The sequence below is a fragment of the Nerophis ophidion genome, linkage group LG18 (assembly GCF_033978795.1).
Source record: "Nerophis ophidion isolate RoL-2023_Sa linkage group LG18, RoL_Noph_v1.0, whole genome shotgun sequence".
NCBI lineage: Eukaryota > Metazoa > Chordata > Actinopteri > Syngnathiformes > Syngnathidae > Nerophis > Nerophis ophidion.
Genome location: NC_084628.1, coordinates 32,348,379 through 32,360,743, shown reverse-complemented (window position 1 = coordinate 32,360,743; position 12,365 = coordinate 32,348,379). Strand labels below are relative to the sequence as shown.

The window sequence follows — 12,365 nt, the reverse complement described above, 5'->3', positions numbered from 1 at the left end:
GAGGTCACAAGAGTGCAGTAAAGTACCTTGTCATCCTCTGGGCAGTGGTAAAGATTCTGAAAGGTTTCTGTGAAGTTCTTCAAAAAGCGGGGTCCAAAAACATCCTTGTCCAGACCAAACTGATGACGTGACTGGCGAACAATGGAATCGACCACATACAAGCCGGGGACTTTCAGCTCTGGTTTGCACTGAAGGAAAAAAATCATTTTCATGACTTGGTAATGATCACCACGTTTCAAAAAACTTTTTTACTTGGGAGGAAACCATGTGAAAATTTCATATCAGGTATGGTGACCAAAAATATCACGGGTAATAAATAGTAAGGCCGCACAATTAATCGACATTGATGTTTTAATTGGTGCAATAAATGACCACAGGAGGCTGAGTTTTTTTTCCCTTCGCCATCACTGACATTTGAGTGACAGGCATGTTGGCCAATCAGAATTGTTGAGCCTTGCGTTTGTTTGTCCCTCACCTCAAACAGGGAGAACCACGTCTAACTGTGCGTGGCTCTCAGCACCAGAGCGCGTTTTTTTATTGAACGCGGGGAGCCCTCTTTTCAGTCATCCACAATCCTTAACTCGGCGGGCAGAGATTAGAACGTGTGCCAGCTTAACGCACACACAGGAAGCACATACTCCCTACTCCGACTCGCCAGTGGGAAGTTCCACAAAGTAACAAAAAATGGGGAGGAAAAATGATTACAAAGCCAAAAGTCCCATTATAGTAATATTTAAGCTTCAAATCGAAAGGGCAATGTGAGCCCATCAACACGGACGAACGAGTGAGGATGCCGTCCGTGATAGCAACAAACAAAAAGACAACATCTGACTTCACTTAACCAACTGGGAGATGTTCAATATTTGAGTTACATTTTTTGCTTCCAAAAATGACTGTTCAGTTTTTTGTAGAATTATTTTGGATATCAAAGTTTTTTACTTTCCAATTATATTACAACAGGATTACTTTGATACGGCTATCTTAACGATTTGTCGACTCGTCAAAAAAAGCATACAAATATTTAATGGCATTTTTCCATCAACTTTTAAATACAGCTGAAGTTATTTGAGGCATGTCTTTACAAACAGATTAATTCATACATATTTATTTATACTGTAACTGTGCTGCTCATTCAGCTGTTACAAAAAGTAAAATGATTATTAAAATGTATTCATTAAAAAGAAAGGAAAAGCATAGTGCTAAAAAAATAATTAAACAGTTAAAATAGCAGAAATAAAAAACAAAACAGTAAATCTAAGTTCCTCTAAAAAAAATGTTTTTGTGATGTTTAAAAAGCTGCGCACTGGTATATTGACTATTGATTAACTCTTGGCAGTTTCAACACTCTAATTGACTCCATTTATAGAACTGTATCTTTGATTAACTCTTAAAATGTTAGTTATTTAATAGATTGTATGTTTACTGTTATGATACCTCCACATAGGTGCCTGTCTGTCCGTGTTTGTTATTGTGTACTTTGCAAATTGACGCTGCTTTGAAAAGTACACGAATTAATGTAGACAAAATTTAGTTGGCTGACTTTGGCTAAAATAATAGTTATTTTTCACACAACTTCGTCTGGCACTTGTTAGCTAGCTAGCAAGGCACAAGCTAAACCTCTTACCAGGGCTGAAACTGCATCCTCCCTCCAAAAATCAGACATCGCTGCATTAAACGCTTGCGTAAAAACAAAGTCCGCTTTGAAAAATGAACAAGGTATTCATGTTTTTGACATGTGCGCTCCATTGCAATGGCAATGCAGAAAGTAGGTCCTCGTGTTTAAATACTGGGCACTTTGAGTTGTCTGGACTTTATAGGTATTTGTTACACCCATTAAGCGATAAATCCAAGGAACCGAATACGAACTGAATCAAATTAATTAATCGTTGTAGTCCAAGATGTTTGTAACGGGCATTGACATTAACATGTCTTGTATATAAGGTACCTTATATACAAGCTAACTAGCTAGCTTGCTTCTCCAGTTGTGTCACCAGTTTGTGAGTTTACAAAGTGCATCAAGCCTGGTTTAAATCCAAATTTAAAAGGGTAATACTGACCATCCAAAGTTTTACCATGGTTTATCATTGATACTGGTACTTAAAAACTGTTCTAAATAATTCATTTGGGCAAAAACACTTCAGATGTTCTATCAAGGAAATCTTTGGGTTGAGCCTAGCAGATTCTTACTGAATTGACTAGGAGTCTTTATGATGTATTTATCCAGGGATGCATTCAACTCTTTGAGCTTTTGGACATATTAGTATACATACCCTCTTGATGAACTTTTCAACAATCTGGACCACATGTTTGTAGAGCTAACAAAGAGAATAAGTCACAAAAACAATGTCAGTTTTCAAACATGCGCAGAACACACTTCCAAAGAGCAGACATGTTTTATGTGTGTGAAGTTGTCACTATACCTTGATGGCTTTGATGGCCGACTTTGTCACAGACATCATTTTAGCGCGAGATATTGGAGGCTTCATGTCAATCATGGAGAACAACTGATGGGACGGAGGGAGGAAATACTACATTGGAGTTTTGTACAAATTGGTCCTATAAACATTACAGTACATGATGATTGACATTAGGTATGTGTGCTTTTGCCTCCGGCTGGATATTTGCAGCGGTCACACGCATCCCGCTTGATTGTGCCATCGTGAGTGACAACTGTTTTCTGAGATCAACTGTATTAATTTTGTTTTCATCACCACAATACAACAATACTCATGACGTAGAACACATATCCTTGTTTTTCCATGTATAAAATGTATCAAGTTTACACTCGACATAACAACTGCAAAACATCTACAGTGAGTTAACTGTTAATTGAAATCCCTGTATTAGTATTAGGGCTGGGCGATCTATCGATATACTTGATATGTCGCGGGTTTGTCTCTGTGCGATATAGAAAATTACTATATCATGATATTCGAGCAGGGCTGGGCGATATATCGATATACTCGATACATCACGGGTTTGTCTCTGTGCGATATAAAAAATGACTATATCGTGATATTTGAGTATACGTTCTCACGCAGTGGCTTTTAGCTGCGGGCATTAAACTGCATGCGTTTCTCCCTCTTTCTTGTCTGTCCTTCTCACAGAGACTTAAAACAAGCGCACCATCTTACATACGCCACGCGTGCAACGTCATACGCCCTCCCCGAGCAGAGAGTTAGCTACATGGGTAACATTAGCTGTGATGCTAACAGTGTTGCGAGTGGTAATATGAGAGAGAGAAGGTGCGAATCTGGTAAGAAATGGAGGAAAAATTAATTCCCAAGAAAAACAGCACGGAGTGCATCGTCTGGCAGTGGTTTGGCTTCAAGTGAGAACACGTTGAACATTTAGAAGGCAGAAGCGTTGGTACACAAAGTAGCAGCACTGCTCATTTGTAGCATCATAGGAACCACTTTTAGAATGAGGAGTGCTTCAAACTGTGCATGTCAATGTCTCCGTTAGTTGCCACACCCACAAAATGCAGAAGCAACTATTTCCACAAACCCCGTTTCCATATGAGTAGGGAAATTGTGTTAGATGTAAATATAAACGGAATATTTACAAATCCTTTTCAACCCATATTCAATTTAATGCACTACAAAGACAAGTTATTTGATGTTCAAACTCATAAACTTTGTTTTTTTTGCAAATAATAATTAACTTATAATTTAATGGCTGCAACACGTGCCAAAGTAGTTGGGAAAGGGCATGTTCACAACTGTGTTACATAGGGATGTCCCGATCCAGGTTTTTGCACTTCTGATCCGATACCGATATTGTTTTTGCACTTCCGATCTGATACCGACCTATCCGAGCATGTATTAAAGTTTAAAGTTATTTAGCCTACTTAGTTGTCAAATTCATGTTAAAAAGGGTTTAAGTACGCTTGATAAAAATTAGCAAGCTGAATTAGGTGAGTTTGAACAATACACAATGGTTGGTATTCAGGGATAAACACAACATAGAAAAAATTATACATGACAAACAGAAATGGCATCATTAAACAGTAAAAAAGTGAACAGTATAAAGTGCAAATAATGCTGTAAACATTATTTTAAAAAAGCAAAACACACAACCTGAGTGGGATAATATGTCTATAACTCAGCATCACTACTTGCTCTTGAACAAGTGTAAACTTAAAAATATATATATATATATATATATATATATATATATATATATATCTCTCTACACACTCCTTCATTTGTTTGCCCCAGTCAGGGGGGTAAAACAATTGAAGTCCAAGCATAATGGGGAGATTCTTTCTAACAAAGACGAGCACTTCAAGATGCTCAGGTGTCAGCCTGCTCCTGTGTTCATCAATGATGAGTGCTAAAAAGCCTCACTCTCAAGAGTCATTAATATGTCTTACAACTTTATCACCACACTTGACTTTATTGTGGCATGTTTTGCACTCCACCTCTTCATCTTTTTCGTTTTGTAGGGTAAAATAATCCCACACAGCTGACATTTTTGCTCTAACTTTTAATTCACACGGCCGTCTTAACGGTTAGAACACAGACCTGTGGATGTGTTGAAGGTGTGCTGGAAAATGCGTAACGGAGCGTAGGGAGCAGCAGAAGAGAGGAATGTATTATTTAAATCGGTGCATTGGAGAACACGGACCAGATTTTTTTTTTAAAAACTGGATCTGGATCAGCATTTTTCCATGCCTTGCCGCTACGCATTTGTTGGCAAATATCAGCGGCCGATTTCATCCAATTATCTGATCGGTACAACCCTAGTGTTACATCACATTTTCTTTTAACAGCACTCAATAAATGTTTGGGAACTGAGGAAAATAATTGTTGAAGCTTTGAAAGTGGAATTCTTTACCATTCTTGCTTGATGTACAGCTTAAGTTGTTCAACAGTCTGGGGTCTTGTCGCATTTTACGCTTCATAATGCGCCACAAATTTTCGATGGGAGACAGGCGGGTCAGGAAAGTACCGGCACTCTTTTACTAGAAGCCACGCTGTTGTAACGCGGGGCTTGGCATTGTTTTGCTGAAATAAACAGGGGCGTCCATGATAACGTTGCTTGGATGACAACATATGTTGCTCCAAAACCTGTATGGACCATTCAGCATTAATGGTGCCTTCACAGATGTGTAAGTTACCCATGCCTTGGGCACTAAAACACCCCCATACCATCACAGATGCTGGCTTTTGAACTTTGCGTCTATAACAATCCAGATGGTTATTTTCCTCTTTGTTCCGGAGGACACCACGTCCACAGTTTCCAAATATAATTTGAAATGTAGACTCGTCAGACCACAGAACACTTTTGCACTTTGCATCAGTCTATCTTAGATGAGCTTGGACCCAGCGAAGCCGGCGGCGTTCCTGGGTGTTGTTGATAAATGGCTTTCGTTTTGCACAGTAGAGTTTGAACTTGCACTTACAGATGTAGAGACCAACTGTATTTACTGACAGTGGTTTTATGAAGTGTTCCTGAGCTCGTGTGGTGATATCCTTTACACACTGATGTCCGTTTTTGATGCAGTACCGCCTGAGGGATCAAAGGTCCGTGATATCATCGCTTATGTGCAGTGATTTCTCCAGATTCTCTGAACCTTTTGATGATTTTACGGACCGTAGATGGTAAAATCCCTAAATTCCTTGCAATACCTCGTTGAGAAATGTTGTTCTAAAACTGTTCGACAATTTGCTTACAATTTGGTGACCCTCGCCCCATCCTTGTTTGTGAATTACTTAGCATTTCCTGCTTTTATACCCAATCATGGCACCTACCTTTTCCCAATTAGCCTGCACACCTGTGGGATGTTACAAATAAGTGGTTGATGAGCATTCCTCAACTTTATCAGTATTTATTGCCACCTTTCCCAACATCTTTGTCACGTGTTGCTGGCATCAAATTCTAAAGTTAATGACTATTTGCAAAAAAAAAAATGTTTATCAGTTTCAACATCAAATATGTTTTTTTGTAGCATATTCACTGAATATGGGTTGAAAATGATTTGCAAATCATTGTATTCCGTTTATATTTACATCTAACACAATTTCCCAACTCATATGGCAACGGGGTCTGTATACTATTTGATATGCAGCTCATTTTTATGTGACACTTATTGAAATATCTTGTGTGACATTATACACAAAAGTGCACCTTATTTGTTTTTAACTATTGTAGTGGCGTTCTGTACAAAAAGTGCACTTTAATTTAGTGTTGTTTTATATGTTATCTTAGTGACATGCACAAAAGTGCACTTTATTTGTTTCAAACTATTGTTGTGGCGTTCTTTACAAAAAGTGCACTTTAATTTAGTGTTGTTTTGATATGTCATCTTAGTGACATCATGCACAAAAGTGCACTAATAGCTTGTTTTGTATTGTTTCTGACAATCTTGCACTTTCTGTTTTGAAATGACATGAATGTTTGTGTCACTCCTTAAAAACTGTTTAATACCGTTTTGGTCAATTGGTTTAGTTGTGATTTCCCTCTCTGCATGAATGTTTAAAATGAGCATATATTAATGCAGAATGAACCAGAATGTTTTAATGTAGACAGAGAATCATCATACTGCTGTGATTATATGAATCAAGTGTTAATTCAAGGCTAAGGCAAAATATCAATATATATATCGTGTATCGCGATATGGCCTAAAAATATTGAGATATTAAAAAAAGGCTATTTTGCCCAGCCCTTGCTTTTAGCTGCGGGCACTACACTACATGCATTTCCCACTCTTTCTTGTCTCTCCTTCTCACAGAGACTTTTAAACCAAGCGCACCTTTTTACATCCGTCATGTGTGCAATGTCACACACTCCCGCGGAGCAGACATGTAGCGACATGGTAACGGTAGCTGTGATGCTAACGGTGCGGGTGGTAATACGAGATAAAGAAGGCGCAAATCTGGTAACAAATGAAGGAAGAATTAATTCCCAAGAAAAACAGCACAGGGACCATCGTCTGGCGGTGTTTTGACTTCAAGCGATGTTGAACAATTATGCGGCAAAAGCATTGCTACTAGAGCAACAACCTTTTTGAAACCAAGAGCTACTTCTTGAGTACTGATTAATGCGAAGGGCTACCAGTTTGATACACACTTAAATTACCAGAAATAGCCAATTTGCTCAATTTACCTTCGATAAATAAATCTATATATATATTTTAAAAAATGGGTATTTCTGTCAGTCATTCTGTTGTACTTTTTTTTTTTTTCTTTTACGGAAAGTTTTTTGTAGAGAATAAATTATGAAAAAAACACTTGAACGGTTTAAAAGAGGAGAAAACACGAACAAAAATGAAAATTAAATTTTGTAACATAGTTTATCTTCAATTTTGACTCTTTAAAATTCAAAATTCAACCGAAAAAAGAGAAGAGAAAAACTAGCTATTTCGAATCTTTTTGAAAAAATTTAAAAAAGTATTTACGGAACATAATTAGTAATTTTTCCTGATTAAGATTAATTTTAGAATTTTGATGACATGTTTTTAATAGGTTAAAATCCAATCTGCACTTTGTTATAACACATAACAAATTGGACCAAGCTATATTTCCAACAAATACAAATCATTATTTCTTCTAGATTTTCCAGAACAAAAATTTTTAAAGAAATTCAAAAGACTTTGAAATAAGATTTACCGTATTTCCTTGAATAGCCGCCAGGGAGCTAATTTATTTAAAACCTCTTCTCACTCCTGCGCTTATACAAGGCATGCGGTAAAAGTAAGCAGGCGCTAATAATTTTAAAACCTCTTCTCAACCCTGCGCTTACAAATGGCATGCAGTAAAAAATTTAGTGTGCCGGCCGGACGCATTAATTTCGCTGCTTCTCATACGAGATTGCAATGCATACTTGGTCAACAGCCATACCTTTTACACTGATGGTTGTGATATAAACAACTTTAAAGGCCTACTGAAACCCACTACTACAAACCACGCAGTCTGATAGTTTATATATAAATGATGAAATATTAACATTGCAACACATGCCAATACGGCCTTTTTATTTTACTTAATTACAATTTTAAATTTCCCGGGAGTTTAGTCTTGAAAACGTTGTGTAATGATGACGTGTACGCAAGACGTCACGCGTTTTTAGGAAGTATGAGCGCTACGCACACACACAGCTAAATGTCGTCTGCGTTAACGGCATATTTACACAGTATTTTGGACATCTGTGTTGCTGAATCTGTGCTAGCGGGGTGTATAATATAGTCAAGAGTCACGGATTCATGGCATTGTGGGTAAATCTTATGTTGCGTTTATAATGTGTTACAGAGCCGATGTTCTCCCGAAATGCGTTTGGTGTGGGTTCACAGAGTGTGGCACATATTAGTAAGAGTGTTAAAGTTGTTTTATATCACAACCATCAGTGTGATCTGTATGGCTGTGGAACAAGACCCCTGGTTTACACATAGTAAACGCAAAAAAAAAAAAATTCTCCGCCATTTTGTAAATGACGACAGGGGAAGCGTCACTCGTGACGTCACGAATTTGACCCGGCGGTAAAAGTAAGCATGTGCTAATAAATTTGGGGAGCGAGTTTGACCTGGCAGTAATTCAAGGCAGGCTCATATTACATGCCCGGCGGCTATTCAAGGAAATACGGTAAATTTGATTCTATAGATTTTCTAGATTTGCCAGAATATTTATTTTGAATTTTAATCATAAGTTCGAAGAAATATTTCACAAATATTGTTCGTCGAAAAAACAGAATCTAAAATGAAGAATTAAATTAAAATGTATTTATTATTTTTTACAATGAAAAAACAAAATACTTGAACATTGATTTAAATTGTCAGGAAAGAAGAGGAAGGAATTTAAAAAGTAAAAAGGTATATGTGTTAAAAATCTTAAAATCATTTTTAAGGTTGTATTTTTTCTCTAAAATTGTCTTTCTGAAACTTATAAGAAACAAAGTAAAAATAAGAAAGGAATTTATTCAAACAAGTGAAGACAGTCTTTAAAATAATTTCTTGGATTTTCAAATTCTATTTGAGTTTTGTCTCTTTTAGAATTAAAAATGTCCCCCAAGCGAGACCAGCTTGCTAGTAAATAAATAAAATTTAAAAAATAAACCCTAACCCTAAGTGCTGCTATCTGACCTATTTTTAGAACAGGCCAGCGGCCTACTCATCTGGTACTTACGGGCTACCTGGTCCACGCGTGCACCGCTTTGGTGACCCCTGCACTAGAGAATGAGGGTACTTGAAATTCCGCATGTCAACATCTCTGTTCAGTGCCACACCACAAAAACGCCAAAGCAACTATTTCCAGATCAACACCGTATGAAAAAGAGTCAACAACAGAAGAATATAACGTCCGCAGTAACCTACCACATAGCGAAGGACATATACTTTTTGATATGCAGCTCATTTTTATTTGACAGTTATTGAAATATCTTGTGTGACATCATGCACAAAAGTGTTTTAAACTATTGTAGTGGCGTTCTGTACAAAAAGTCCACCTTAATTTAGTGTTTGTGTGGTGGAAAAGTCCGAATCTTCAACAGGAACAATAGAGAGTTTGTTACAACAGTTTTAATTACTCACAATTAGATAACACAAAGTTGGATTGAGTCAATATGTTCACACAGCCAATGTCTTCGAAGACAAAAGATGGTGAACCCTCGTGAAGGAATTAAGAAAGAGCGCACCCCAGTCTTGATCTTCCCTTCTTATTTATACGCTTCATGATGGCCTGATTTGTATCATAACAACTTATGTAACTGTCCAATGTTCAGGGTGACTTGACCTCTTATGTCGTGTCACCCCACTAACTTGGTCAGGGAGACTTGTCCTCTCATGTCGTGTCTGTCCCAATGCATTTAGTTTGGAGGTAACCCTAGGACAGAAATTTTCCACTACATTTGATATGTCATCTGAGTGACATCATGCACAACAATTTACTCATAGTTTGTTTTAAAATGTCTCTGACAATCTTGCACTTTCTGTTTTGGAAATGACATGAATGTTTGTGCCACTGCTTACTAACTGTTTAATAAATACAGTTTTGTTAAATTGACTTAGTTGTGATTACCCTCTCTGCATGAAAGTTTAAAATGAGCATATATTAATTATGAACAAGAATGTTTTAATGTAGACACATAGAATTATCATACTGCTGTGATTATATACATCAAGTGTTCATTCAAGGCTAAGGCAAAATATCAAGATATATATATTGTGTATCGTGACATGGCCTAAAAATATTGAGATATTAACAAAAGGCCATATTGCCCAGCCCTAATTAGTATAAGGTATGCATTTATGTGGGAGTCTGCCAAATGTCTTTTAAATTGATTGATTTGCACACTGATTATTTCGGACCCGTTGATTGTCTGGTATTGTATGACTGGATATACTGTATATCAGACCTGGGAAAATTAAAGCCTGGGGGCCACATGCCCGTTAAACTTTTCAATCTGGCCCACCGGACATTCCCAGATATTTTTTTTACATCTTTAGGATGGAAACTGTAGCTGCCATTATGATGTGCAGTGATGTTTTCTAATGACCGTAAGTCTTGAACTATACAAAGTATTTTAATGGTTGGAATCTGCGCTTTTGCATGATATACTAAATACAATGGTATACTAATTAGTTACTATGGTCATCTAATTAGTTACTATGGTCATCACAGCAGCTCAGACGAGGCACCGTGGGTGGGAAGAGTTTCCACTGAGTGTTTCCACAGTGAAATGCGGGTGTCAGGGAAAGACGCAGAAGGAGATTTTTACAATAAAGTGCGAAAGCATAGTGATATATCAAATATATCAGATTGTAGGAGGGCTGGGCGATATGGCGTTTTTTTTAATATCTCGATATTTTTAGGCCATATCGTGATACACGATATATGTATCCATATTTTGCCTTAGCCGTGAATTAACACTTGATGCATATAATCACCCTAGTATGATGATTTTGTGTGTCTACATTAAAACATTCTTGTTCATACTGCATTAATATATGCTCATTTTAAACTTTCACGCAGAGAAGGAAATGACAACTAAGTGAATTGACCAAAACTGTAATTATTAAACATCCATTTATCTGTTTCTACCGTTTAGTCAGTAGTTTAGTCGTGCATGTACACTGTATAGCAGGGGTCGGGAACCTTTTGGGCTGAGAGAGCCATGAAAGCCAAATATTTTCAAATGTATTTATGTGAGAGCCATATCATATTTTTTAACACTGAATACAACTAAATGTGTGCATTTTTAGGTAAGACCAACATTTTTACAGTATAGTAAGTCTCTAATTGTTTTTAATAACATTGTTATTTCTTGAACAGGTGCAGAAGAAAATGTATGGATGGATTAAAATGCATGAGGATGTTTTATATTTTAAACGTTATTAACATCGTGATTATCAGCTGAATTATTCATTACTTATCGCGTTAAGCAATCTCAGCTAAGATTTATCTGAGAGCCAGATGCAGTCATCAAAAGAGCCATATCTGGCTCTAGACCCATAGGTTTCCTACCCCTGCTGTATAGTGATGAATCCAATAAACATTTGACTTGACATTAAATTTGCAAAATGCGGTTGCGCATTTTGCAAATTGCGCGCCATTGGTATTGAGCTTACAACATATATCAGATATTTCCTTAGCATGTGACACAGGTGATCATAACCACATTGTAAAGGGTTTGCGTTTCGTGGACGTCTCTGTGACATCTTAGTGTTGTTTCATTCTACAAAATACACACGCCAGCGACAACAATTGACAACAGGTGGAACAACTGCATTGGAACAGGACCGCAAACAAGACAGAAATAATCAGCCGACATGGTGTGACGGCAACTGTTTACTTGCGTCGACAAAACATTGCCTGGAATACAGACAATGTTATGTAAAGAGGAGAAAATTAACTATATTGGACATCCGTCACACTTTACGCAATAACACAAACACGTGCACAGTCTGCTCGGTAACCATTGACCTCCATTAGTAGTAGCTTAGCATTAGCTTAGCAGTCGGGTCGAAGGCCTTGCGGGCTAACAGCTTAAGCAGTCAACACAAAGACTCGCCAGCTCTGTTACAAACGACGTTGCAGACAATAAACGGCCTTTTAAAAACAAATATTTACATAATATTGAGGTGACTGAATGTCGAAGGTTAGCATTAGCATTCCGAAGTCGCCCTTCGTAGCACGAAGTTGCACTTTACCTCCGTGTTGAAGGCGTTCACCGCTTCCATTCTGCTCAATACCACTGCACGTAGTGTCCGTCTAAATTGTTTCCTTTATATTACTGGTAACCATGTGCAGTTACACTTGTAGTTACAACAAAATAACCAAGCGTTGGAAAAGGAGGGTCCGCTTCTACGAGGATTACATCGCAAGGTAGCGTCGTGCTGGGGTCTGACGTTACACACTTATTCACCCTCT

At 37.5% G+C, this 12,365-nt stretch overlaps 1 protein-coding gene across 1 annotated transcript in view; it reads right to left on the bottom strand.

Annotated features, from left to right (window-relative positions):
* The window catches only part of LOC133537128 (SR-related and CTD-associated factor 4-like), a 96,013-nt gene extending 83,648 nt beyond the window's left edge, over positions 1-12,365 (bottom strand). Inside the window, exons 1-4 of the mRNA XM_061878008.1 lie at positions 12,146-12,365; positions 2,421-2,504; positions 2,271-2,315; positions 27-188 (exon numbers count right to left, since the gene is read on the bottom strand). Of these exons, the coding sequence (XP_061733992.1) occupies positions 27-188; positions 2,271-2,315; positions 2,421-2,504; positions 12,146-12,175 (321 nt within the window). The 5' untranslated portion in view covers positions 12,176-12,365. The remainder of the gene's footprint in view (positions 1-26; positions 189-2,270; positions 2,316-2,420; positions 2,505-12,145) is intronic.